A 26,086-nucleotide genomic window follows, 5' to 3' on the forward strand; every position below is an offset into this window, starting at 1 on the left:
ATTCTGCATCCTGATTCCCCGTGGTTATATGCAAGTGCAGCCTGGTGCTGTCCAGATGTGCTGGATCACAACTCCTAGCATGCCCAGCTCAGTTTGGGGAGCTGCAATCCAACACATCTTGAAGGCACCAGCTCTGGGAAGTCTGAAGAAGTGGTACCCACAACAAAAGGTGGGATTTTCACTGTTCAAGATCCCAGCCCCTCCCCTCTATTTTCCCTCCCACTAGTTTCTGCCTCCCCCACCCCCGCTGCAACAGTCAGTCAGCATTCTGTGGCAATAGAGCATGTTTAGCATATAAAATATTGGATCAGTCAAGAGCTGGGCACATGATGAAGCCATCGAATGACTCAAACATGGATCACACACAATCCCCATTTCCAACATAGCAGTTTGGCCGTGTAAACTGGCCCTTAGGTTTGCCAGGGTCATTGGCCTCCAAGAGACTCTTGAAACACATTTCTGAAGTGACCAGAAAAGGAGAGTAAGGCTGCAATCCTATGCATGTTTCGATAAAAAAAAAGCCAGCCAGTATGTTTAGACATAGCTGGCTGAGGGATTCTGGAAGTTGTAGGACTTTTTTTTTGCCTAAACATTTTTTTGTCTGAACATAGGATTGCACCCTAAGGGGGAATATGATGGAGGTTTATAAAATTTTCTATGGAGTTGAGAAAATGGGACCATTCAGTGAAAAGGATCATCAAGAGATTCAGGAGAGACAAGAAAAAGTACTTCCTCACACAATGTTAATGTGTGAAATTCCCTGCCACAAGATGGCCACTGACTCCGATGGCTGAAAAAAGGGATGTGGACCAAGGGTAGGCAACATGGTGTCTTCCAGATGTTTTTGATTACAATTTCTATCATCACTGACCACACTGAGAGGGGCTTATGAAAGATGTAGGCCAAAATATTTGGGGGGCAACAAATTGCCTACCCCAGATCTAGACTAATTCAGTAGCTACTAGCCATGATGGCTATATGCCATCTCCTGGTTCAGAGGCAGCATGCTGGTCAATACTACTCATTGGGGAGCAAGAATTGGGAGTGGGCTTCCCAGAGGCATCTGGCTGGCAACAATGGATCACTGAATTAGATGCAGCTTTGCTCTGATCTAGCAAGGCTCTCCTTAAGAGTTTAAGAAGGCCAGGCCATGGCATGTTATATCCAGCTTCTTGGCCCTGCCTGCACTGTAAACATTCAGCCCACTTTCAATAAGCCTGAGCTACGTGTATCTGAGTTCATGGCCCAGCTAAAAGCTGGAAAAGGCCACCTCTGAAAAAGTTAAAACAGTGCAAGGGGCATTGGTGTCACGGAGAGATTAACAGCCACTATCCGTGACATACTTTGACAGCTTAGACATAGGGTTGCATCTAGTGCTGTCCTTCCCCCAGCAAAATGGATGCTGTTGGTGGATTGAATTTCACTTCCCCGCACCTGCAGCCCACCATGTGTGTCCAAACTGCTCCAGAGGATTGGGAGACCCTACAGAGCAGATTTTGGGGGGGGGGGGCGGGTATGAGGGGGGAGAAGGGGGAAGTGTAATTTCTGTTACGCGAATGGAAGTTTGCTCACAGAATATCAGATTTAGCCCATAGTTCAAATAACATAGCTGTCTCTTCCCTAACTTGTATTGTATCACTGTTTTTTTTAATTAATATGTGATAGTGACAAATGCTCTTGGCAATTGACCTAAAATGTTAAAAACTACATTTCTACTGCTTCAGAACCTGGCCCAGGAAGCCATATTGGCCTCGGACTCCCATCTCTCACTGCAGGTGCATCCTGTCCGCCTCCTGCAAGTTCCCCATTAATGCAGCTGGGATCCCATGGTTCCTATGGGTCTGTGGCTGACCCAACACTCCTCTTCCCTCCTACTCTTAATCCTTCAGGGCTTTGAAGAGCGGGATATAGGCAACATATTGAGAGATATAGATGTGCCAAAAGGTTTATATGCCGAACACACAGAGATAGATTTATAATAGAAACAACATATTCTGTTAGTTTGCTGGATTCAGTGAAACTGCCCCCGCTCCCCCTGCCCCAGGAATAGTTCTCTTTAGAAAATTGGCATACCTGAAGGCCAGTTTCACCCTGGAGAAGAGAAGATTGAGGGGAGACATGATAGCACTCTTCAAATACTTAAAAGGTTGTCACACAGAGGAGGGCCAGGATCTCTTCTCGATCCTCCCAGAGTGCAGGGCATGGAATAACGGGCTCAAGTTACAGGAAGCCAGATTCTGGCTGGACATCAGGAAAAAACTTCCTGACTGTTAGAGCAGTATGACAATGGAATCAGTTACCTAGGGAGATTGTGGTCTCTCCCACACTAGAGGCCTTCAAGAGGCAGATGGACAACCATCTGTCAAGGATGCTTTAGGGTGGATTCCTGCATTGAGCAGGGGGTTGGACTCAATGGCTTTGTAGGCCCCTTCCAACTCTGCTATTCTATGATTCTATGATTTTGGCTGGCCAGAAACATACCAAAATGAAATAGTTGAGGGAGGTGATGGGAAGGAAAGTTAATACCCACGACAATAAAGCCCCCATATCAGAAAGCCCTCCTGTAATTGGATTTTGATTGGGAGCAATGGAAACACCTCTCAATCTTGGAGCCAACCCTGTACAGAGGCAACTGATAGGGGCATCTGCTGGGACCACAGCATCCAAAAGTAAGTCATGGATGGGGCTGGAGAAGCTTTGTGGGCTGCACTTGCTAAAATCCAGTGCTTTAGATCCTCAAGCTAGGCTTCTCTTTAGCCCAAAGACTCTATTGCCAGCTCCTCCTCTCATATAGCTAGGGTAACCGTTACACATCACTAGGAAAAGTTGATGCACTTTTGCATAAAATTTGCATATACTAATTCTAATTTATATAGGCACATTTAGAAATAATTACTACATCAATACATCTCATCATCGGTGACCAGGTGACTTCTGTGCATGCTCAGTCTGATGACCAGGCACTAGCTTTTGGTGGGCAACTCCTCTTCATTCTTACGATTGTTTAAAACTGTAAACCAGACTTGGACTGGACTGCCCTTCAAGCAGAGGAGGAGCTCACTGCATGCAGAGGGTCCAAGGTTCAGTCCTTGGCATGTCCAAGGAGAAGGGTTCGATAGCAGATGTTGGGGAAGACCTGTGACTCTGAGACCCTGAAAAGCCACTGCCCATCAGGCAGCACAGGACTGGGCTAGATGGATCATAGCCTGACCAGGTTTAAGGCAGCTCCCTGTGTTCATTCTCCCAGAAGGTCTACATCAAGCAGGATCTAGCACTATGAAAACGGCATATGGTATGTGTCAATGGGCCCCAAGAGTTGTCAGTGCACTTCAATATTTATTTATTTATTTATTACATTTCTATACCGCCCAATAGCCGGTGCTATTCAAACCATTCAAAGTATAAAATAACAGTATAAAACCATAATATAAAATACAATATAAAAGCTCAACCAGATAAAAACAGCAGCAATGCAAAATTACAAATTTAAAACACCATGTTAAAATGTATTTATAGATTGTTAAAATGTTGGGAGAATAAAAAGGTCTTCACCTGGCGTATAAAAGCATATAATGTAGGTGCCAAGCGAACCTCCTTAGGGAGCTCATTCCACAGCCGGGGTGCCACAGCAGAGAAGGCCCTCATCCTGGTAGCCACCTGCCTCACTTCCTTTGGCAGGGGCTCACTACTGCTCACATAAAGCAGTAGTGGGGCTCCTGCCTTTTATATACCGCTTTAATAGTGAAATATTCTGCTTGGCGTAGATGAGGCCTAAGGGCTCCCTGATACAGATTCCTTCTTGAAACCTTCAGTTTAGCTATTAAGACTAAGGGGCTCCAGAAAAAGATTACTTCTTGAAATCATTATTTTAATTACTAAGATAGAGGCTCCTAATTACAGATTACTTCTTAATCCTGTCGTTTTAGTTACCATGCCATCAAGCTAGGAAGAAAAGGCTTTTACTATTGAAAAACAACCAAATATGCCCCTTTGCAAGCTTATTAATAATATGTAACATTTGTACAACACTTTCAAGTATTCGAAGTACTTCACTGTCATCATCTAACCTTTATAACATCTAACCTTTTACAACAACGCTTTGAAGTCAGTCAGTATTATTATTTACCATATTGCAAATGGGCAGGGAGAACGTGGAATTCATGGCAAGATTTGAACTGGGGACTTTCTCTTTCGTAGCTTGGTCTCTTAGCCACTACACTACACCAGCTGAATGGCCAGCTCAGCTGTGTTCAACCAAGACAGATGATCTTGCCTTTGCCAGCAAGGGAGGGTCAATTTGCACCCCCCCTCCTCTGTTTCCTAAGAGCAGATAGGAGGCAGTCCTGTGATTCATGCACACATTAATCCAAGCTGGAAAAGAAGCAGCACTTCATGGAAGGAGATGAAAGTGTTCTGGATATATTTCTTACTTGATTTTTTTTTTTTGGATTCCAGTATAAGCAGAATAGCAAAGTGCATACCTGAGAATTTTCCAAACACAACACACATCTACTTGCATATTTGATTTCAGCGGTGATACATGAGACACTGGGATTTCAGGCCAAAGATGCGAGTCTGATGGTGATTTGGAAGGGGCTTTGCCTTTCTCAGATGTTCTGGCAAAAGCTGAAGTGCTTTTCATTGCTCGTCTGAAACAGCAGAGGAGAACATGGAGGGCCCAGATTGTCCTAGAAATAACCTCTCCCAGTCTCAGCTGATTAGAACCTGGCTTGGCTCTTTGGCTGTTCCTATCCTAGCTCAGCCCATTAATGTGCAGAGGTGTAGCGGCTTGCACCACACACACCTCTGGGCTGGTTCTGATGCCTGAAGGACTTTTCAGCTGATGTCCACTATTATCAGTGCAAGCAGAGCAGTTTTTTCAGGCCGAACAAAGATGGCTTTAATAATTGCCTTCTGTTGGGGATGAGGAACTTTTTTCTTGTCAAGGTTGAAACCTTTGGGGGGTCTGCATTCCAGGAGTGGATGTGGCCAGAACAAAAAATGGGCACAGTTGCAGATATAACTCTGAGCTTTGTTCAGCATGCAGTGAAAAAGAAGACATTGGCATCCAAGTAAGCTACCTAGGGAGGTTGTGGGCTCTCCCACACTAGAGGCATTCAAGAGGCAGCTGGACAACCATCTGTCAGGGATGCTTTAGGGTGGATTCCTGCATTGAGCAGGGGGTTGGACTCGATGGCCTTGTAGGCCCCTTCCAACTCTGCTATTCTATGATTCTATGATTTTCTCCAGCTTGTGCAAGGTTCCCTCCCTCAACTTCGTAGCTGAGGGACAGAGCAGGATGGAATTAATAAAAACACAAGAAGCACCTTGCTAGATCAGATCAAAGGCCTGTCTAGTCTATCATTCTGTTCCACAGTGGCTCATGGGAAATCCACAAGTAGGATATGAGTGCAACAGTGACTTCCTTTTTGTTTTCCCTAGCAGCTGGTATTCAGAAGCATATTGCCTCTGATACAGGAGGTGATATAGGGTAATATCAACTGTTTCATTCTGTTAGCGCAAATGGCATTGCGCTAGCAGAAAGTTGAATCATAGAATAGTAGAGTTGGAAGGGGCCTATAAGGCCATCGAGTCCAACCCCCTGCTCAATGCAGGAATCCACCCTAAAGCATCCCTGACAGATGGTTGTCCAGCTGCCTCTTGAATGCCTCTAGTGTGGGAGAGACCACAACCTCCCTAGGTAACTGGTCTGTGCAACCCATTGGGCATCCAGTTGCGCAAAACTCTTGTGCAACCTGTTGCACAACTGGTTGTGGAAGCATAATGGACAGCCACTTGTGCAATGGAAAGATTAGGTGGAGCTTCACTAGTGTTGTTTGAGTTTGTGAAATGACACCATTGGATACTGCCCATATAGTCATCATGACTAATAGCCATTGGAAGCCACATATGCCATCCATGTTGGTGGCTATCACATCTGCGGTAGCGAATCCTACAGTTTATGCACCAAGATATATTTCCTTTTTTATATCCTGAATCTCCCTCCATTTAGCTTCATTGGATGATCCCAGGTTCTAGTATTATATAGTATTATCCACTTTCTCCACACCATGCATAATAATATCACGCTCATAGGAAAAATAGATGCAACCTCTTTGCAGTCATTCCCCACCCAATTCTACCTTGCTACTCCATTAGCAGGTGCCTGAGTCAAAAAGGCTGTAAAGAATACTTAGGGCCAAATTCACCCAATGAGATGAGTTGAGCATCTATGGCTTTGGGATTATGGGAATTGCAGTCCAACTGGAAGGCACCAGGTTGGGGAAGGCTAGATTATTGTATGAGTTGTGACCAATCCTGTGCAGACGTGTTCACAAGTCCCAAGGAGGTGTATGATATTTCAATGGGATGTATGGTATCTTTTTTCCCTTACCCTTTTATCCCACCATGTTCCAAGGATTTCATACATGGTTCTCTCACCCGCATTTTAACTTCACAACCAACCTATGAAACAGGATAGGCTGACCTGCTGACCAGGGGTTTCAGCCTGAATAGGGTGACCATATGAAAAGGAGGACCGGGCTCCTGTATTATTAATAGTTGAATAGAAAAGGGAATTCCAGCAGGTGTTATTTCTATGCATGCAGAAACGGATTATTATTATTATTTATTTATATAGCACCATCAATGTACATGGTGCTGTACAGAGTAAAACAGTAAATAGCAAGACCCTGCCGCATAGGCTTACAATTATTATTATTATTATTATTATTATTATTATTTATATAGCACCATCAATGTACATGGTGCTGTACAGAGTAAAACAGTAAATAGCAAGGCCCTGCCGCCCTCTTCATCACAACAGTTAAAGCTGCAGGAGCCCTGCCTTTTTTTGTATCTGGTCAAGAGGGTAGGGCTCCTGCAACTTTAACAGTTGTGATGAAGAGGGAATTTCACCAGTTTCTCCATATATACAAATGACACCTACTTAAATTCCCTTTTCTATGCAACTGTTAACAATACAGGAGCCTTGTCCTCCTTTCCATATGGTCACCCTAGTCATTACCAAAGTGTCATGGAAGCAATGGCAAAATATGTAGAACATAGGGGAAGCCCTAATTAGCAGACAGCAACTGAGCAGATCTAGGCTGAAGGTTTTGGTAAACTGGGAAATATTTTGCCTCTATTTTCCATTTAATGTTTTTTAAGCTTATTTATTTAAAGAGAGGCATAATTATACAGTTTTCTGTCCATCCGTCTGTCTGACCAATGTTTCTGAGATTAGATAAAATAGAGACCTGAAATTTTCAGAATAGATTTCTCCATGACAGCTAGATGATATATCAATCTTATTTCTAATACAGATACATTGAAGATGTTAATTATAATTTTTAATATTACAAATTAATCAATCAATTTATTGCAGGCAACCAAATACAGGTTTTAGCCAAGTACATAGACAAAAGTTATACACAGAGTATAAAAGTGTGTCATATAAAAAAGAATAGAGAAAATGTTATAACATGTTAAAACATGCATGCACATACAACTAAAACCTTTCATGTTAAAATGTTAAAACACACATGCGCATACAACTAAAACCTTACATCTCAAAGCAGGCCACATGAGTTTGTCTAAGCTGAGCAGCCTTCACAGCAAATTTGGCTGTGTATATTACAAATCCAAAATTATCCATTTCTCTATTCTGCTTTAACTACCATTACCACCACATCCAATACAGCAGTAACCAAGAAAACTCTTAGAAAACTCGAATTTGCCACCTCATTTAACTTGGTGCCCTAGGCCAGTGGTTCCCAATTGGGGGTCTGCATAACTCACCCGTGGTGGGGGGTGGGGCTGCAGCACCATTCACATATTCACCATTCATTTTTGGAGTCCACTGACGACGAATTCCTACCAGAAGTAAAATATAACATCACTGAGCACCTGCGTGATTTAGCGACTAGCTTCAGAGATTACTTCCCTGCACCTAATCCTGAAAACTCATGGAGAAGGAATCCTTTTGAATGTGGTGATGTACAACTAACAACTATCTATCTGCGGAAGAGCAAGATGCACTTGTTGGCACGACTTGTGATGGTTCATTGAAATTACAGGACAACAAGGGGGATAAGACAAGCAGCTGTTGATACAAAATTTCTAGTGCCCACTAGTGTCTGGAAGCATGTGTGGTTCTTATTATTCAACAATCATTGAAATTATTTTTCAAAGAATATAGACTGGACCAATTCTGGGTGAAGGTTTTTCCTGATTATAAGAAGTTACGTGAAAAAGCTTTGAAACATCTAGTTCCCTTTTGTTCCACTTATCTTTGTGAACAAACATTTTCAACATTTTGTTATATGAAGAACAAGCGTAGAAATCGGCTCAATGTTGATCCAGATTTGAGATTAAAGGTAGGAAATATTGAACTGGATGTGGAAGGGATTGTCCGGGACAAAAAGAGGTATGATTTCTCCCATCACATTTAGATTTAGTAGCTGCTAGACATGTCATAATTTGTTCAATTGTAAACTAGACATTAGTAAAATTAAATTCGCCTTTATATTCCTAACTAAATTATTGTCATTTTTGCATGGTAATATCACAAATTTTATGGTCTGTTTTTTAGTATACCTAAAATCCTTTGCTTATTAGGGGCTACCCCTTATTTTCTCCCAAAAATTGCTTCGCACAGGTAACTACCATAGAGATAACAAATTTTTCAAAAGTAGGGGGTCCATGGCTTGGCATTTGAAAAACAAGGGGTCCACAGTGCTTAGCTAATTGGGAACCACTGCCCTAGGCGACCCCCTAGTTCATCTATATGGACGGGCCACCCCTAGTAAAACAGTGCACATGCCAGTGAATCTGTTAAGAAGGGATTGGTAGACCCTTTTGGTTTTTCAGGGTGGGGGGATGGGGAGAGTACCCAGTGTGGGAAATATAATAATTATTTAGCCCTCCTGTTAGTGCCTTCCTTGTTCTGCTCAGTATGGAAAGTGTAATATAGTAGTGCAGATTCATAACCTGGGAAAACTGCTGCATTTGTTTTGAAGAAAGCAAAGCATTCACCACTGGCCATGCTGAGCCAATACTCCGATCTGTCACAGTGCCACCAACAGCGATTGCTTGGTCCCAGATGTATTCCCTGCTCACTGGGCAGGGATGTAGAACGTCATTAATCATTCCGTAATCCCTAAGATGTAACGTTATCCATCACTCACATGGCAAATATAATAGTCTAGCACAGGGGTGAAGAAAGATGAGACTTAGAAGATGGATAACTTGGGGAAAGAAACATAGTTTTTCTGGAGCAGACTACAGACAACTTCCCACTTCTTATTCAGAAATGAAAAAAAAATATATCCAGACCTGGCATACAAGTCAAACAATGTTTGGATAGTGAATTCTGATTTAAGAGCTCTCCTCTTAATCATGCAAAACTCAGTTTTCTTTGGTACCTGTAAATGTTTTGTTTTATGATGAAACGGTTCTCTTCGACATAGGCGTGCACAGCGCATTTCATTAGGGGTGTGTACCCAGGCAATTTTTTTTTAAAGGTGAATATTTATTGAATACTCAATCATAGAGGACATTATTTTTATTCATTTATGTATTAAACACTGTAGATACTGGTGCCCTGCACCGCGTTTGGCTTTCTTGCTTGCGGGAGGGCTGTTGCAGGTGGTGGTGGGGATTGAGGAGGCGCTCCTCAAGCCCCCTCATTGGTTGGGCTTTGTGAGGACACTGGCAGGAAGAGGGGCTTACGAGGTGGTATTCGCCTTCAGGGGCCCTCCTCCTGGCCTCTTCGAAGAGCGGCTCCCGGCAGAGAGCAACAGTGCTATCTGGGGGCAGCCAGAGGACTGTTCTGTTGGATCCCCCTCTGGATCCCTCCTCAATGCCCCCTTCAATTTGGCGCTTATTGCTTGAGACATTCAAGTGTGCCTGGGCACACCCGCCACACACGCCTATACTCTTCGATGAATAGTTTCTGGCCCTTTTAAAATTCTACATATATTGCTAAAGCAAAGAGGATTTGTTTAATTCCTGCCCAAGCCCAGAAACTGAACTCTTGTTGCCTGCAAGATACAGTCCAAAGGGAATATAATGCAGCAGAATTATAGCATCTCATTGACACCCTTTGGCTTAATAGATAATATTGGTATGCATTTGTATGTGTGGCAGAGATTAAACACACTGAGTTGGATCTGGATTAGTCAATCATGATTAACACTGATTTCAAGGAGTCTACCCTAAAGTGGGATTAAATTGGGATCCAATCCCTTGTTCTAAACCTGAGGAAGTTGGTTCAGTGTAAGGGCCTTGCTAGACCTACCGCATAATCCGCTGGTGAGGAGCGGCCAGCCCGCGCTAGAAGTAGCGCAGGCTGTCGCTCCTTTCCACATGTCAGACGCGATGGGCTGCATGAAAGCCCCGTTGTGTCCGCCATTTTGTTTGTAGTTTTAAAGGGGACAGATGCGCAGGAGCGCACCAGTGCTTAAGGTAAGGTTTTGTTTTGTTTTTAAAAAAAGGGTTCCCCGCTGCCCCCCGGCTCCAATTCCCCCCTTGGCTCCGATTCCCCCCTTGGCTCCGATTCCCCCTGGCTCCGATCTCCCCCTCATCTCCCCCGGGCTCCGATTTTTCCCCCCATCTCCCCCGGGCTCTGATCTTTCCCCCCTCATCTCCCCCCAACTCCAATGGGCCCAGCGCCCCATCCACCACTTTTCCAGGCTACTCGCGTGTAATTGCGGTAGCCGGGAAAAGTGGCGGAACGGGCTACACGCTTGCGGTCTCTGCCTCAGCCTGAGATTGTGGGAAATTCCGGGCTACAACTGTAGCCAGATAGCCCGGGCCCAGGCAGGGTTGACCCCTGCCTGAGCCCGGGAGCCCCTGTGTGTTATCTAGATGCACAGGGGCAAGCCCGGGTGTTAGCTCGGGCTAAGCCCTGGTCTAGGAAGGCCCTAAGTCTCCACACTCATCCTACAAAGGCAGCAAGCCCAGGAAAGTTTACTGAGTCCTTCTGGGCCACCATATAGGGTAGTGGGCCATATTAGGCTTCGTGAGCCACATGCAAACTTGGCCAATGTGCACAGGGACATCTTGTATAAGCATCAGAAGTACAGTGTCCTTCTATGACCTGGTTAGCATGGTTTGTTCTTGAGTTATTTCTCGGCTTGATGGGTGAGAGACAAACCAAAGTTCTTTGTTCACATGTAATGCTAACCAAACAACACCTGGAAAGTCTGTAGTTTAAATTCTGGGCGATTGGGAATGAGACAGCATGTTGGTGTGCACTGCCCAATCACTCCTGCTACTTAGGCTGCAGTCCTAAGCAAAGTTTCCTGGAAGTAAGTCCTTCTGCATTTTACTTCTGAGTAAAACTGCACAGATTGCACTGTTAGGCTGCAATCCCATACCTATTTCCATGAGAACAAGCTCCATTGACTTTTTAAATATATTTTTAATATGTTTTTATATATATACACTGTTGTATTTATATTTTTGGTGGTTTTAAGTTTGTATACTTTTTAATGTTCACTGTTTTAACTTTTGTAAACCGCCCAGAGAGCTTTGGCTATGGGGCGGTATATAAATTAAATAAATAAATATTGGGATTAACTTCTGAGTATATATGAATGGGATTGTGCTAATAGTGGATTAATGCAAAGAAGTGGGAATGTTGAAACAAACCACACACAGACGTAGTATACACTTGATGTGGGGTGGGTTATACGTTGTTGTTGTTGTTGTATTGTATCTTTAACAGTTGTATTGAAAGGGGAATTTCAGCAGGTATCATTTGTATGCATGCAGCACCCAGTTAAATTCCCTCTTCATCACAACAGTTAAACCTGCAGGAGCCCTGCCCTCTTTTGTATCTGGTCACTCTAGTATAGCTCCTGCAGCTTTAACTGTTGTGATGAAGAGGGAATTTCATGAGGTGCTGCATGCCTACAAATGAAACCTACTGAAATTCCACTTTCAATACAACTGTTAAAGGTACAGGAGCACTGGCTTCCTTGTCATATGGTCACCCTGTTGTTGTAAGTTAACCAGGCTTATGTATGTGTACAGAACTGCCTCTTCATGCTAGCAGATGGTATCATGAGAAAAGATAGGGAAAGTTATTTTCTTGGCTTGCTCAGGCTCTCAATTTATTTTTAACATAGGATCAGTTGTATCACTTACTTGATTGTTGTATCAGTGCCAATAGTCTACTTAAATCATAGCATTCTGTCACTTCAACAATCATGTCCTATATTTTGTTACCTTAGTTTGACCTCCCTGTCCCAGTTAAGTTACAGGAAGCCATGGCAAGAATTTGAGTTTGCGCATGTATGTTTTTTAAATTCCACAATACCTTTTTTTATTTTACTTTGTCTCCATCCGGTAGTGTCAGCTATATTGATATTAATGTGCTGATTTACTCTCAGTAGAAAATCTGGATCTTAAATGATCCTGAAAACTTCTGTCTCTGCATTAAATCTGCTAATAGCATAACCACGTACATTTCTACTCAGGAAAATGGGGCTTGCTCCAGGATAAATAAGTATGGGATTGCAGCCTAATAGTGCAATCCTATGCGTTTTTATTCAGAAGTAAGTCCCTCGGTGTTCAGTGGCTGAGGCATGCTGGGAGCGGTAGGAGGTTCCCTCCACCCCTGTCTAAACATGCATAGGGTTAGGGTCAATGTAGGGTTAACCCTACATTGACTTTTACCACAGCTTTCGTTATAGCTAAAATGTGAAATCCAGGCTAATGTGCCAAGATATATTTTAGCAAACAACAATTAAGCTACACATTTGATGAGGGATGGGTTTTGGTGATGATGATGATGATGATGATGATGATGATGTTGCCACATTGTTTCCTTACTGGCTTTGGTTATGTTAATACAATCCATTCTGAAGTATCGCCTTTTTTACTGCACAAATGTGCCTCCCTCTTAGTCATCTACAGATCACTGCAAAGTGTTACTACTTTCTGTGGTGGAAATTAAGAAGGCAGAGTCACAGCTATTGGGCGGTCACAGTCCACACAAATCTCAGGAGAATAGGTGGAGAGATTTTGAGAACTTGCTGATCAGTCTATAACTCTGCATGCTGTAATGTACTAATAGTGGTCCAACTGGGAGCTTTACAGAGACCACCCTGAAAATCCAGCTACTGGACAGAGAATTGGAAACAGTCTTCAAACACTTCTGCTGTGCATTATAGCATAGTGAAGAAAGCCAGCAACAGAAAAGACAACTGTTGCCAAGTTTAATGTAAAATACATGTGGTGGTGTGATCTGTTGTACCTTGGGAAGATCAAATCAGTGCCCGTTTAATTTTCCAAATGGTAAAATCCCTACTTCCTGTTTTCTTTCCATACTTTCTCATGTTACATGTTTTGTTTGTTTAAAAACTAGTAAACTACACTGTGAATCTATGGCTAGATGATCAGTTCCATGAATCGACAGCAAATTCTTGGCAGCCAACTCCTAGAAGATGTGCAGGTCTGAAAAAGGCAAGACATAGGCCTGTATTCGTATCAGGATGGAGTGATTGCTATAGTTGTGTCCGTCTTCTGAAATCCCTCTACCTAAAGGGTCTGTTCAGGAATTAAGGCTGTGTCCACACACCTTTTTCCCCTTGTGAACTTGTTTCTAGGGCAAACTGAAGCAAAACTCTTTGTCCCCATAGGTTTCAGCAAAGGCCTCGTCTGCCTTGTCAAGTAGCAGCCAGGGAGGGCATAGTCAGGTGAGGTCCACGGATGAGAAAAGCTCAAATCTCCAGCTGGATGTGGAGAGCTGGGTCCTCAAGGCAACACAATCCCCCCTCTCCACCTCCGATCAAGTCAGTTTCAGTCCTAATGGGACCAACTGACTGGGCAGGAGCAGCTTGGAACTTGCTGGTGTGACAACTAGTGGGATACCTACCCATGGGCAAATCCATGCATGAGTAAAGAATCTCTCTGTCCGTTACTTTAAATTGTTCTTTATGGTGTTATATTTATTTATTTATTTATTTATTTTGTGAATCGCCCAGAGAGCTTCAGCTATTGGGTGGAATAGAAATGCAATAAATGAAATTAAATACTAGTGGCCATGCTTCTACTGTGGTGTGCATTCAGTAGGGTGACCAACTGTCAGGATTTCCCCGGATTTGTCCTGGTTTTTGTTCTTTCCATGGTGTCAGGGGGGATTTTCTATAATTTTCAATAATGTCCTGGAATGACACACCTTCCCCTTTAAGGCTGCCATTAGCATGGCAGGAGGGAATGACATGCTTTCTTGAGGCACATCATTCCCCCACCCCGAGCTCCAATTGAGGTCTTAAAGGGGAAAGTGGGTCATTCGTGGACATTATAGAAAAGGCCCCAATTGGAGTGGATGGTGGTGGTGCAGAATGAAATCCTTTCCCCTCCTCCACTCCAATCGGGTTCTTTAAGGTGGCGGGGGAAATAACATACTTTCTGCAGGACTCAGAAAGCTGCTTCTCCACGCACACACTAGGTGTCCTCTTTTTTGGTTTCCCAAATATGGTCACCCTAGCATTCAGTCATTGCCAGGAACTTTGTGGAAGAAGTGAGTACCTGCATAATGAAGTGCTTTTAGTGATAGAGAACTGGTATATATTCATACCAGTTCCTGGTATAGATATATACCAAGATTTATGATATTTCAGTCTTCGGATATAATTGTTAATCTGTCTTTCTTTTTCGTAATACTTTTACAGTTGGATTGCCAACTTTTGCCCCATTTTCATAGTTCTGAGTAGTGAAAAGTCTGCACAACTGTGGGAAAATGTTGCATTGTGGATTTTACTCACATGTGCTCTTGATGTAGGGTGACTATATGAAAAGGAGGACAGGGCACTTGTATCTTTAACAGTTACATAGAAAAGGGAATTTCAGCAGGTGTCATTTGTATGCAGGCAGCACCTGGTGAAATCCCCTCTTCTTCACAACAGTTAAAGCTACAGGAGCCCTGTCCTCTTTTGTATCTGGTCAATAGGGTCCCTGCGGCTTTACCTGTGGTGATGAAGAGAGAATTTCAACAGGTGCTTCATGCATACAAATGACACCTGCTGAAATCCTCCTTTCTACGCAATTGTTAAAGATACAGGAGCCCTGTCCTCCTTTTCATATGGTCACCATACTTGATGTCCAATTAACAGTCCCAGCTGTGCTTCTGCTCAGACCCTTGGGGTATTTTGTTTGTTTGTTTGTGCACTTTGATTCTGAGGATGCCTTTTCAAAGAAACAACCACGCGAAAGGACTTGTGGATATGGCGAATGTGTCATGAAAAGCAGGGAGTAGCCATTTTTAATTCAAACAACAGCCTCTGGAAATGCTGTTATTTAATTTGAATGATCTGGCGCACAGATGCTTTGCTGCACCTGCAAGCAGATGCAGTGTTAAGGATGTGTATCTTTAGTTGCCAGTCACAGGTTTTGCCAGAGACAAACATGAGCATCCAGTCCTCCTGGGGCCATGGTTGACATGCAGAAAGTGGGTGAAACACATAGGCTGGAGTTAGACATGTCTTTTGTCCCTCTGTGATCTGTGGGCTCATCTACACCAAGCAGGATATTGCACTATGAAAGCGCATGAAAGCAGTATATGAAAGGCAGGAGCCACACTACTTCATTATAGCAGTATTGAAGTGCAATGACAACTGTTGGGGCCCATTGACACATTCCATATACCACTTTCATACCACTTTCATAGAGTTATATCCTGCTTGGTGTAGATGTGTCATAGGCCCCAACAGTTGTCAGTGCTCTTCAGTACCACTATAAAGCAGCAGTGTAGATCCTGCAGTGCACTTCAATACGGCTATAAAGCAGTAGTGCGGCTCCTGCCTTTTATATACCACTTTCATAGTGCAATATCCTGCTTGGTGTAGATGAGCCCTTTGATCAAACAGGTTTTGCAGGTTTTGAATACAGCCAAGCTGAGCATTGTCTGTGGGAGGACATCACTGAGAGCAAATGAGGCTAATTGCCTTCACTTCAAATTATCTTTGTTTGCCCTCCGTGATGGCCAGATTCTGTTGCCAGGAATAGCTGATCCACCACCCTTTCCAATTCACCACTTGAGCAGGGCATTCACCCTGCCTCATGGGAGGGCCAGCTTTGGGCTGGGGAAAGTACAAACATCCTTTCCCTGCTGCTCTTTCAATCTGACTTGCCCCATCAGAAGGTGCTTTTCCTGTTTAAAGAAGGCCATTGGGATAGTGTTACAGGTATTTCTGTGTACTGCAGCTTTCCTCAACCTAGCACCCTCTAAAGGTGCTGGGCTGCAACTCCCATCATTCACAGCTGGCATGATGGGAGTTGGAGTTCAACCCCTCTGGGGGGTGGGGGTGGCAGCAGGTTGGAGAACGCTGGAGTAATGTCTGATTTGGCCATGAAGATATATGTGCAGTTTGGATTTATTTATTTTGCTTCACTGCTCATTCATTTGTACTTATTGTCATTGGACCTCATCTGCCATTGTTTCATCTACATCACTGTACTCAACATCAGGGTCACAAGGGGGTGAACCGTGGTAAGTAGCAGTTAGTTTTTGGGGTCCAGCTGTGCTACACACACATCTCATTTCCTGGAGAGGCCTCCCTCGAAAGAGGGGAGAAGGTCCGTGACCCTTGCGTGCCTGACAGCGAGGAGAGGATATCGCCGGGGAGACATGCGGCGATAGCATAATAACCTCTTCCTTGGGATTTGCCTTTCGTGCAAACAGTATCAGTTATCACATTTCATTGTTATTGAAGGAGGAGACGTTTCTGGATCGATGCCCATCTGTAGATCAGGGAGGCTCTGCTCTAAACAGAGAGTGGGAAGAAACGATCTCACCATGCACAGAAGTGACTAACTTCGGCTCTTTGTGTTTTATTTCATTTGAATCCATTTTTCTTATTGGCTGAAATTTAAACAACTTAAACAGCCCTGCTAGGGAGAGGTCTAGGGAAGCAAGCCAAAGCAATGCAAGCATTGCAACCGCTTTTAATCACGATCAAGTGACTCTTATAAATATTTGCATATATTTATATACTCCATCAAAGCCTACTAAGCGGCCATTCATGTGATTCAGTCATAAAAGAGATGGGAAAAGCACTAGGACCTCCGTGGCTTGTGGCTGCTGTAATTAAGGGTGGGCAAAGGACCAAAAGAAGAGCGCCAAAGTTTAACAAACACAGAAAGAAATAAAAATAAATCTTCAGAACATTTATTGCCCACTTTTGTTGGAAGGATTACATTGGAGCTCTCCTCTCGCTGTGTGTGTGTGTGTGAATATGGGAGCGCAAGAAAGAGTGAAAAAAATAGGCAAGGCAAGCCGTATGGTATGACTTTTTCCCCAAAGAAGAAAAGGAAAGTTGTTTATGTCTCCCCACAACAGGAAACATATTGAATTAGTTCCACTCACTTAGGATAGTCTATCGAAGAATGTTTGATGCTTCTGCTCTCTAGCAAGGAAACTGTACTTGTGGTTGAAATGGACCAGACGCACATCAACAGTAATTCTTGTCAAACCAGAAAGATTTTCAAAGGGTATTATTATTGTTGTTGTTATTATTATTATCCTTTGAAAATCTTTATGATTTATTATTTCATTACCATTATTTATATAGCAATCTCAGTGAACACGATGGTTTACAGTGTATAAGCAAAAAGGACACTAGCCTATGGAGCTACAATCTAAATGTAAACCACAGGGGTAGGCAGAGGTAGCCCTATAAGACAAGGTGAAGTGGTTACTTTGAGCGGATGCCAAAGAGGTATACAAAATTATGCATTGTCTGGAAAAAGTGGATCGGGAGATGTTTTTCTATCCCTCCCATAATACTAGAACCTGAGATCATCCTGTGAAGCTGAACAGTGGGAGATTTGGGGCAGATTTACACAGTCCATAGTTAAATTATGGAATTTGCTAGCACAAGGTGTAGTGATGGCCACTAACTTGGATGGCTTTGGAAGGGGATTAGACAAATTCATGGAGGATAAAGCTATCAATGGCTGCTAGTTATGATTGCTGTATGCTACTTCCAGCATCCTATACCAGTTGCTGGGGAACATGGGTGGGAGGGTGCTGTTGTATTACTGTCCTACTTGTGGGTTTCCCATAGGCATCTGGTTGACCACAGTGTGAACAGAATGCTGGACTAGACAGGCCTTTGGACTGAATCAGCATGTCCCTTCTTATGTTCTTGTGCTATTAAGAGCAACCTAGGAGAGAGAGTTCTGATGCATGGGATGTAATCCATCAGTAAGTAAGTAATGAGCAAACACAGTTGTAATGAATTGCAGTGGCACAAAGGCACAGTAGTTGTTTTCATTTATCTTACATTTATAGACTGCCCTGAGAGGAGAGGTGTCATGCTCCTGCACAGCTGCCATTTATTTTAAAGAGGTTTCTTAGGAGATAGTTCTACCTGATTGTGTCTCATGCCTATTAGCGTGTTTGGGGATGAGGGTCTACCTTCTGGATTTCCTGCTTCAAGGGCCAAATATGTTAGGCTAGGTCTTGACGAATGATGGCAGAGGAAGTTGCACATGCTTAGAGAATTTGATTTTCTGAGACCGAAAGGTTGCCAGTGACATCAAAGTCATTTTTGAAGCACCATTCAGTTCTTGCCTCTTGTCAGTTACAGCCAGGGATGGTGAAGAGGACAAATTCCCCTGCAGGTTGGGGGCTGAAGGCCTTCCAATGTATTGGTTCATATTGCCAAATGTTAGTGGACAAACAAGGTTGCAGGCAGAATCCAACAGGGCGCTTATGTCTCCAGCAATTCTCTTGCACTGCACTGATTCCTGTCAAGTGGCACCTACTGCTTGCGGAATGAAGATTTAGTGCTTATGGGACAACCAGAAATGAGTGAAGTTTCTGGAACAGGGCAGGTTGGTGCTCACATAAGGAAGCTCCTCTGACCTGTCTCAATCGAGAAATTAGCGTTTCCATCCATTTCAGTGCTTCCTCTGTGAATCGCTAACTCTCTGTTGAGCAAGTGGTGGATCCCATTCACACATTCGAAACACCGGGAGTCACCAATTACACAACAGAATCTGCATGGCACAAGAGAATTGGCATGAGCATAAGCGTCCCATTGGATTCCGCCCATTGTATCCTTTCTGTTGGCTAGCCAATGGGAGCAGTCCAGTCCATGTGGTTGAACAGGAAGACACCATTTCATTTCTGAAGCAAAAACTTGAATGAGTGGTTGGGCCTGCATAATCTCTTCAAGGTGAGATCAGTCCTGGGTCTGGATGCAATACTGGTGTGGGATAATGCTCAGTTAAGTTGCACTTTTTAAATTTTAAAATATTTCTTACCCGCCTCTCCCTCTGGATCGAGGCGGGGAACAACATCAAATACAAAAATATAAGATACATAAAACTGATTAAAAACATAAAACCAATACATTATTAAAATCCTAGAATCTTTTAAGACATTTTAAAATTCGACTGGGTAGGCCCTTGCTTCTCTTCCTCTGAACCAAGGGCAGTGGGGCTGGCCTGAAACTATAAATACTTGACATCCAGAGTGACATTGGAGAAAATAGTGCCCCTTCCAGAATCCAGAAGGCTGAGACCCTAAAGAGCTTCCACAATTCAGAGTAGACAATACTTGTCTGGATAGGCGAGGAATCTGACTGGGTATAGGGCACTTTTTTATGCTGCGTGACTTAGCAGGCCATTACGATGAACTACAGTAGGATACATGGGAGTCAACTAGACCTAGCGGGATGGAGGGGTGAAGATCTCACAATATTTTTATTGCAAGATCTCCCCCTCTGTTAGTGATGATCTCAGAGGGAGAGGTGTCACACCCACCATTTTGGTTGTTGTTGTTTTTTAAGAGGCAGCAGCGCACAAGCACTTGTGTGCAAAAGGTAAGTCCTTTTTTTAAAAAAAAAAATTCCTTGCTCCCCACCCCACCCCAATGGGTGCAGAGCTCCTGAGGAGGTCTGCACCCCGTGCGCGGGTCCCGGCTCCTCACAAAGAACTGTAAGGAACTGGGACAATCTGGGATGCCCGCCCACATGTTCCATGGTCTCGGGATAATCCTGAGACTGTGGAAAAACCAGGCTCAAAGGTGAGGGTGAGATCCTGGGGCAAGGGAGGGATCATCCGTCCCTGATCCCGGGATCCCCTGTGTGTCATGTGTACGCAAAGAGACAATCCCGGGGTTCGCCCTTGGATTTTGCCCCATCTAGCTAAGGCCATGGCTGGGGGGGGGAGGGGACGAGACATGATGGGAGGTGTGCACCTTCTGCAGGATTAATTCTGAATCCTTGGCTGAGGAGCTCTTAATAAGTATGATCGTTTTCTCGCCAGGTATTGGGTTGGCAATCTTGGTCTTCATCACACACTACAATCTCTTCAACTAATACTCATTCAGAGAGGCATTTCAGAGAGCAGCTTTTCCACTTGGAAAGCTCCAAATGTGTAGGTGTGCCTTCATTATGCGGGGGAGGGCAATTTGGCATAGGGAAATGGTGGGCAGAGAAATGGTTAAGCATTCCCTCGGCTGCCACTTGAGCCATTGCCAGTCCATGTCGACAACACCAGCCTAGATGGACCAATTGTTTGACTCAGTATAAGGCAACTTCACTTATCATTTAAAGGGAGGCCCATTTTAATAGCAAACCATGGATACTTTTAAAGCCAGCAGTGAATATTGCAATGCAACTGCACAGATCCAATCCAATCAGCATCAGTGTGTAGAAGTACTTTTCAAAAGATGTGTAATACCAAATGTAACTGGTAATTCTTCTCCCCCTTTTTTGGACTCTGTGTGTAATGTCTTATATTTGTTATGCAATTGTCTGTTTCCTTTCCTCTTCTTTGAGAATCAAGACAATCGAAACATTTAAAAGACAAAACATATTGTCAAGAGTTTAGGCATTTTTGCTTCAGGCTCTTTTCTTTTTCTTCTTTTTTTTGTCATTAAATTCTATTTTCTTGGCAATTGTGATTAAGTGTATGCAATTCTAGAGTCATTTGTGAAACATCAGCTGTGGTGAGTTGGTTCCAATTTATAATCATCCAGGATTTTCCACCATTGCTTTCAAAGAACAGGGTTAAATGCATGCCCCCGAAAGAGAGTTGGAAATAATTTGCTGATCGCTATTAATCTGCTGTTTCCATAATCAAACACATGTGTTTGTTTATCTGGTTAAATTGCTAATGATATCAAAATTGGCTGCCGGGAGTTGAATCATCCTGTAGACATTTCCGTCGCTGTTTCTTGGGGCGGGCTGTCTTGTGTTGAGGCCTGTGAAAGAACAATATATTTATCATTTTAAACCATTACACTAACTTCTTGCAGATTTCATCTCAACAAACCACCCCATCCCTTATTTTAGAAGAGTGAGATTTGATGTCTCGGCAATGGAAAAAAATGCTTCCAACCTGGTGAAGGCAGAGTTTAGAGTTTTTCGCTTGCAGAACCCAAAGGCTCGTGTATCAGAACAACGGATAGAACTGTATCAGGTAAAGCTGGGATGATGTTGTTCTTGAATGCCTTTTTCACATGTGACATCTTTACAGGGTGTTTCTCCACTACATAGACTTACTTAGAATGGTATGAACCTGATCTGAATTTGTAGTATAAGAAAAGTTCACTTGTAAGTCTCTCGTAATCCAATTTTAATGCTCATTCCTAGGGAAGTCTGGCAAATGTAGTTCTGTGAGGAAGGCCTGAGGATCTCTCTACTTCACCAAACTGCAATTCCCAGAATTCTTTGGGAGAAGCCAGGCCAGTTAAAATGGTATAAGATTGATCTAAACTCACAGTAGGCATGAGTGTATTTGAACTTTGTGTTGCCTAAGAATTCACTTAATGCTGGATAGAAATTGGAAGAAAAAATGAATACACATCCCAACCAGTGCCGTTTTATATCTACTTTAGAAGCTGGCTGAAAACAAAACTACATTAAATCTCATGTGTGAAAACAACCTAAGTAAATTGAATCATTTTAATTGCATCGTATGTTCTTCTTTCCTCTCTGATATTTTCATTTATCTGTTTAATTGAAACTATATCATGTCCTACACATATTTGCTCAGAAATAAGTCACATTTGAGCACAGTGGGCTTACACACAAATAAGTAAGCGTTAGATTGCAGATTCAAGGCACATGCATAATAAAAATTCAAACCAGTTTACATTTCCCCAAAGAACCATGGGAACTGTAGATCCCTAGGCACCAAGAATTCCTTGATGGAGAAAGAACTACAGTTCCCAGGATACTTTGAATAGGAATCATGATGGTTAAAAGGGCTTGAAAGTGGTTTAAATTAGGGTGAGATGTGCCCCTGAGTCAGGGGGAGGCAATGTGTTGCCCTGCCTCCCCCACTTTTGTTGTTGTTGTTGATGTTGTTGTAGTTAACATACTTTCTTACCAGCAGCTGGGATTGCTTCAGACCCAATTTAGAAGAGAGAAAGAGAGTGTAAGAGAAGAAGAGATTGAAGGGATGAGTCGGTTGGTGGAGGTGGGGCAAGGTGATCAGGAAGCGTTTGTCTTCTGTAAAATAGGCTTCTGATAGCATTGAAAACTGTGGGTTCAAAGGAGGTGAAGCGTGTTGGAGCTCAGACCCGATCTCTGCATTGTAGTCAGTGATGTGGACACTCGTCCTTTGTGACTAGCCATGCCTCTCATGGCAGCCATTTTGTGGTGGTGCCCAAGACAGTTTATCCAATTGGCAAATGGGCCCGTGAGCCCCAAAAGGTTGTTTACCCCTGCCCCAAATGATATAAATATTCCAATTATTAAAATCTCCAAAGGAAACACATGACTCTTAAATCATATATTTGACCTGACCTGAAGAAAGTTAGAAGGGTCTTTCCATGAGAGTATCTAGGCCTGAGCAAGCATCTGCTGTTAGTGAATTACAAGCATCTGTGAAGGAGCTGGGATATGGACACACATTTAGCCATGATTTGTCTTTATTCTGTGCTAGAGCTGCTCTTGCTGCTGCTGGGCTGCTTTGTGGCTACTGCTACAAAATAGAGACCTCCAGTTTTGGCCATGCATATCTATAGGTGGGATAGTTTAAAGTGCTGTACTGAAGGCTGAGTTTCCACATACTAAGTCCTAGCAGAGCTAGCTGTCCATGTGGATCAGTATCCTCACAGTCACAAATAAAATCTCTCATAATACTAGAACCCGGGGTCATCCCATGAAAATGATTGGTGGGAGATTCCAGACAGATAAAAAGAGGAACTTCTTCACACAGCACATAGTCAAACTATGGCATCTGCTACAAAAAGAAGTAGTGATGGGCAGCAGTTTGGATGGCTTTAAAAGGGGTTTAGACAAATTCCTGGAGGGGAAGGCTAGCAATGGCTAGTTGTCCTGATGCCTCAATGCTACCTCCAGTATCAGAGGCACAGTTGCTGGTGAACATGGGTTGAGGGGGTGGGGTGCTGTTACACTCATGTCCTGTTGCACTCATGTCCTGTCTCCCATTGACAGCTGGTCGGACACTGTATGAACGGAATGCTGGACTAGATGGACCCTTGGTTTCATCCAGTAGGGCTCTTCTTATGTTCTTAAGGCGGCTATCATATGGATGCTTATCATTTGAAATCACCAAGGGTGGAGAAATATTCCAAAGGATTGTCTAACCGTAATATAGATTCAGGCTGGAGTTAAACAGGTGTTAATAGGGGATGAAACAAATTTGCTATGTGTGCCCTAACGGGAGAAATTCATTCAGTTTACCCAGTTTTGCACTTTTGAACCACAATGTTATCTGAAACTCATTTATCCTTTGACATGCACAACACTCCACATTTTGCAATTGAGTTCTCCAAACAAACAAAAAAATCATACAAAAATGTGTATATCAGGCAAAATCATGTTCAAAATGCATTACATTATGGAAATTGCTTGTAAAATAATGTGTAAATTTGTCAAAAATGCATACAAAAAGTCATGTATATGGAGAAATATGTGCAAAAATGCTTAGGAATGATCATGCACACTTAAACAAAAAGTTTGCAAAGTTCAGGGCACACTGAACTTAAGACTGGAGAAATTAACAACATTCGAAATGAACTGAATTTAAGACTGGAAAAATGAGAAACTAAGAGAAACCAAAATTGATTGATTAATCTAGGCCTGGTATGTGCACAGGTTTTAGTTTTGTTATATTACAGAATAATGTTACAGTTTAAAATTAAAGACTGAGGAGATGCCTCAATCAGGAAATTGTGTTATCAATCAGGAGCTTCAGCTATTGGGCGGTATAGAAATGTAATGTAATGTAATGTTATGTGTCAATGCAGTGTTGTCAATGTTGCAGTGTTATCCTTTGTGCTACAGTCACACATATATCCAGGCAATGATGGAATTGTGATTTTGTCCTACTGGATACGCACACCCATTTCATTTTGTGCAGGCCACTGAAAGTGTTGCAGCATTGTCACATTTCTCCTTGCATCACATTTCTCATTCCTACCATGAAAGATATCCAAGATCACCTTTTAGGTAGTTCTTGTTCACCCTTATTCAGAATCAGAACTCTGCACATCACAGCAGACAATGAAGAAAGGTGGCAACTCACTCACTGTGTCCCGGGTAGGAATAGGCAAGACTTAAAATACTAGAATGATACTTGAATTATGTAAGCCAAATATGTTGCTTTTACTGCTATCTGCTCCTGCTGGCATGATGATAGCACAACACATGTATCCTTTGTAGCAAGGGAGAAGCAGGACAGGCTATTTTGCCCCTGCTCCCCAATAATAATTTAAAAAATGAGGTCAACATCTCCCGACCACAGTCCTCCTAATATATTGTTCACCCCTCTGAAGCATGGGTGGAGTGCAGAAGAGCTGTTCATGATTCAACAACTGTGGATGACTCTACTAATTACAGCTGAAATAACAACAACAACAACAACAACAATAATAATAATTCTAACACACCTCTCCCTCTGGATCGAGGCAGGGAACAACACTGAATACGTTGAATTTTACTCTAAAAGCTGTGAACATACAAGAATTCTTTCAGAAGGATAAACTCTTAAAAGATCCCCAGAGGTTGCAATTTTCATACCAGACATACAAGCAAAAATGTCTCAACTTCTCCTCCGCAGCAGGAAGCTTCCAGTATCAAAGGCAGTAAGCCTATATACACCAGTTGCTGGGGAACATGAATGGGAGGGTGCTGTTGCACCCATGTTCTGCTCAGCTGGTTGGCCACTGTGTGAACAGAGTGCTGGACTAGATGGACCCTTGGTCTGATCCAGCAGGGCTCTTCTTATCCTCTTAATACTGAGTCAATATTTTTGTAGGTAGCCATGGGTCGGCCTTGCACATAGCTCCCTTCTCAGCGTTCCACAGCATTGTTATTTAGGAGGCAGGGTCCAGAAATTCCTTTGCGTCCCCTAATAGCAAATGAACCTGTGAACACTGAAAGTCACAGAGGAGCCTTTTTCTCTTCTTCTCTTAAGGTCTGCCCACTTTCTCACTAAAGGGTATGGCATAAGATACCCTCCGTGGCACACGTTCTAACAAAAGACCAAGACTTTAAGTAATATCTGGTGGATAAAAATACTTTAAAAGAGGGAAGGGAAATAAAATTATTAAACAAACAAGCTCAAACATCCACCAGTGTTCCTTGCTATGTTTATAAAGATTGATGCCAAATGCAGGATTTATTGGAATTTGATCAGATAAAAAAAAAGTTTGGATGTTGTGGGAATGTCTTTGAACCTGCCTCTTCAGCAGCACTTTTGTAGGCTTCATCACATCTTTATTTTATTAAGGTGCTTCTGTATTTAGAAATAAGCCTCTGCCCCCATTTTTTATTTTATGAATAGGCATTCCGAAAAGAAATCAGTATCCTTGCAAAGTAGGGCAAGCGAAAAATGGAGTAGAGAGAAAGAAGAAAGAAAGAAAGAAAGAAAGAAAGAAAGAAATGTTTGTAGTGGTTTCGGCAATATTGTTTTTATGGTAGTTTATTAGCTACAGACTATAAAACAATAACATGTTCAAATGACTTCCTATGGAAACAGTGCCATGTTTTGGTAACACATCATAAAGCATCGTGAAGAATGGAGCTGAAATTCTGGGTTTTATTACTACTGTTATCTGAGGCTTTAGCCTGCTTAGGTATCTGATAGG

General features: G+C 42.8%; 1 protein-coding gene across 1 annotated transcript in view; it reads left to right on the plus strand.

Annotated features, from left to right (window-relative positions):
- The window catches only part of TGFB2 (transforming growth factor beta 2), a 99,361-nt gene that overhangs the window by 51,171 nt on the left and 22,104 nt on the right, over window positions 1–26,086 (plus strand). The window contains exon 2 of the mRNA XM_063124073.1: window positions 21,281–21,444. Within this exon, the coding sequence (XP_062980143.1) occupies window positions 21,281–21,444 (164 nt within the window). The remainder of the gene's footprint in view (window positions 1–21,280; window positions 21,445–26,086) is intronic.

Source organism: Elgaria multicarinata, chromosome 4, assembly GCF_023053635.1.
Source record: "Elgaria multicarinata webbii isolate HBS135686 ecotype San Diego chromosome 4, rElgMul1.1.pri, whole genome shotgun sequence".
NCBI classification, from domain to species: Eukaryota; Metazoa; Chordata; class Lepidosauria; order Squamata; family Anguidae; genus Elgaria; species Elgaria multicarinata.